Source organism: Zingiber officinale, chromosome 3A (genome assembly GCF_018446385.1).
Source record: "Zingiber officinale cultivar Zhangliang chromosome 3A, Zo_v1.1, whole genome shotgun sequence".
Lineage (NCBI taxonomy): Eukaryota > Viridiplantae > Streptophyta > Magnoliopsida > Zingiberales > Zingiberaceae > Zingiber > Zingiber officinale.
This window is the reverse complement of record NC_055990.1, coordinates 164,311,716-164,313,973: the sequence shown is the minus strand read 5'-3', so window position 1 is coordinate 164,313,973 and position 2,258 is coordinate 164,311,716. Positions and strand designations below refer to the sequence as shown.

Here is a 2,258-nt window from a genome sequence, read left to right as displayed (position 1 = left end):
GGGTTAACAGATCGGGGCAAGCATAAACTACACAACAAGCAAGCCAAGGAATCGTAACAACCTGTTAGGGAATAATCACTGTCTGTCAGAGAATATGCTAACGGTTTGGTGCTCACCACCCGCTAATTCCTTCCTAGACCTATATGAGAACACCACGTGTCATTCACCGCCAGACAAAGCCTGATATCCGACATTCCCTGACACCCGTCAGACTCTAAAAACACCCATTGCAGTATAAAAAGGGAAGTTTTGTTCCTTACGCAGGTAGGCTCACTCGTCATTTAATTCTCGTCTTTTACTTTTCGTCCTTTTCACTGTACTTCTGGGGAAAAAGTACCTGACTTGAATGTCGGAGGGCCTTTTCCCTGGTTCTTGGTCTCTAACGCAGAGCCGACTTAGCTTGTCTGAGTGTGCGCAGGACCTTTGCGTCATCATCTGCATCATCACCCCTCGTCATCCGCGCGTGTAAGCCCTTCCGGCATGTGCCAGATCGACCCGGCTTCACAACGACTTTCCGTCAACACCAACGACAGTGCGGTCCGCCTCCATCCGACTCAATTTCTAGACGGAATCAGGAAATTAGAAAAAAAAAACAAGAGAATTTGAAAAATACCAAAATGAAAATTCATCATTTGTTAAAAAAATTTATTAATAATTAAGCGATAATTTCTGGATCTATTCTAATCTTTGTATAGGAAAAAAAAAAGAGAACTTTTTACAAAAAAAAAAATCTCAGAAATTGTAATGAATAGATCAGAACGCTGAATGATCTAACAATAGAAATTTGATGCCAGATTCAGAATTCCAAATTAGAAATTATAACTTTTTAAAATTTAAATTTATCCTGCATCATCTATAATCCAAATTAATCTTTAACTTAAACCAACGTTTCTTTTTTTGTTTGTCATTAAAAACGCATTTTTTTTTGATGATGGCTTAGCTTCCTTCCTCACGGCTGGATTCGGAGGAAAAACCATGAACAGGAAGAAAAATCAATATGCCAACTTTTTTTTATGAGAAAAAAAAAATCGAGCAAATAATTGAGGTGATCTCAGCCTTTGATCAGAGACACTCTGGATCCGAACATCTGGTCGAGGACGACGACCACGGCCATGGCGAAGCATGCGTCAGCCGCCGCTCGCACCACCAGCCGGTACACGTCGTCTCCGAATCCCACCCCGCCGACGGCCTCCTTCCGCCGGACCTCCGCTACCGCCCGCAATTGCTCGTCGTACATCGTGCAGCTCCGATTGGAGTACGACCCCTCCACCTCGTAGCGGCCGCCTCCGCCGCTGCCGTGCCGCCGGCAAGCCGCTACGTGAGCGAGTGCCGCCTTGGCGTAGCGCTTCTTGACGGAGTAAACGGGGTCGTCGGCTCCCTCGCCGTCGTATATCTTCCACTTCTCACCGAGACTCAGCTTCTGGTATCCAATCCAAGAAGAGTCTCATCAGATCGATCAAAATGATTCAAATTCACTCGAATTTTGTCCAAAAAAAAAATACTACAATTTAATTAAATCAACCGATCACACACCTTTCGCCGGACGGTGAGCAGGGGCTTCCCGGCGGCGTCCATGAGCACGATCTCGCCGGCGCGGCCGGATCCGTAGTTATCGACTCGAAAGACCAAATTGCCCTCGTTATCAAAAACCGTGAAGCCGCTGCAACTGAAGAGCAGAGACTTCCTCCACACCGTCAACACCCTCCCATCCTTCCGGTCGTCGCTGTAGACCTCGACGTCGCAATTATATGCTTCCATGTTGGGGTGAACCTTCGCCATGATCCTCCGGAACCGGAGTTCCTCCGTTTAACAGAGTCTTCTCCGACTTGCTATCGTTGGCAGAGAGCTCCAAGATATATAGACCAGACGGATGGACCAAAATACCCCTGAGAAAAGGACTGGTGCAATTTAAGACGAAGGGGTAAATTATATTTTAATTTATAAATAATTGATAAATGAATGATAATCTTGGGCGGTTGAAAGCGAGTCAGTGAGTCGGAAAGTCCTGACTGAGTGACAATGGGCGGCTTGGCCGCGTTAGAATGATAATCTTCTAGGGCCTATTGATTATGATATAGACAAATTAATTAATAGGTATTTCACAGAGGCTTTTTCCAGGAGCAATAATAGTTGGTGACATTTGAAATGCAGTCCTTGCAAAGACACAAAAAGAACACGTAAAACTTCTGAACTACAATTAGTTTAGAGAACTAGAATTAGGTAGCAAATTGAATGACGAGCATATGGCGAACCGATAT

General features: G+C 44.9%; 1 protein-coding gene across 1 annotated transcript; it reads right to left on the bottom strand.

Moving 5' to 3' along the window:
* Positions 1 to 865: 865 nt before the first annotated feature.
* On the bottom strand, positions 866 to 1,850 carry LOC122053335 (protein LURP-one-related 8-like). Its single transcript, XM_042615352.1, has 2 exons — positions 1,534 to 1,850; positions 866 to 1,420 (listed from the first exon to the last, which is right to left on the bottom strand). The coding sequence occupies exons 1-2, from the start codon at positions 1,777 to 1,779 to the stop codon at positions 1,052 to 1,054; spliced, it is 615 nt and encodes a 204-aa protein (XP_042471286.1). The 5' UTR covers positions 1,780 to 1,850; the 3' UTR covers positions 866 to 1,051.
* Positions 1,851 to 2,258: the final 408 nt, after the last annotated feature.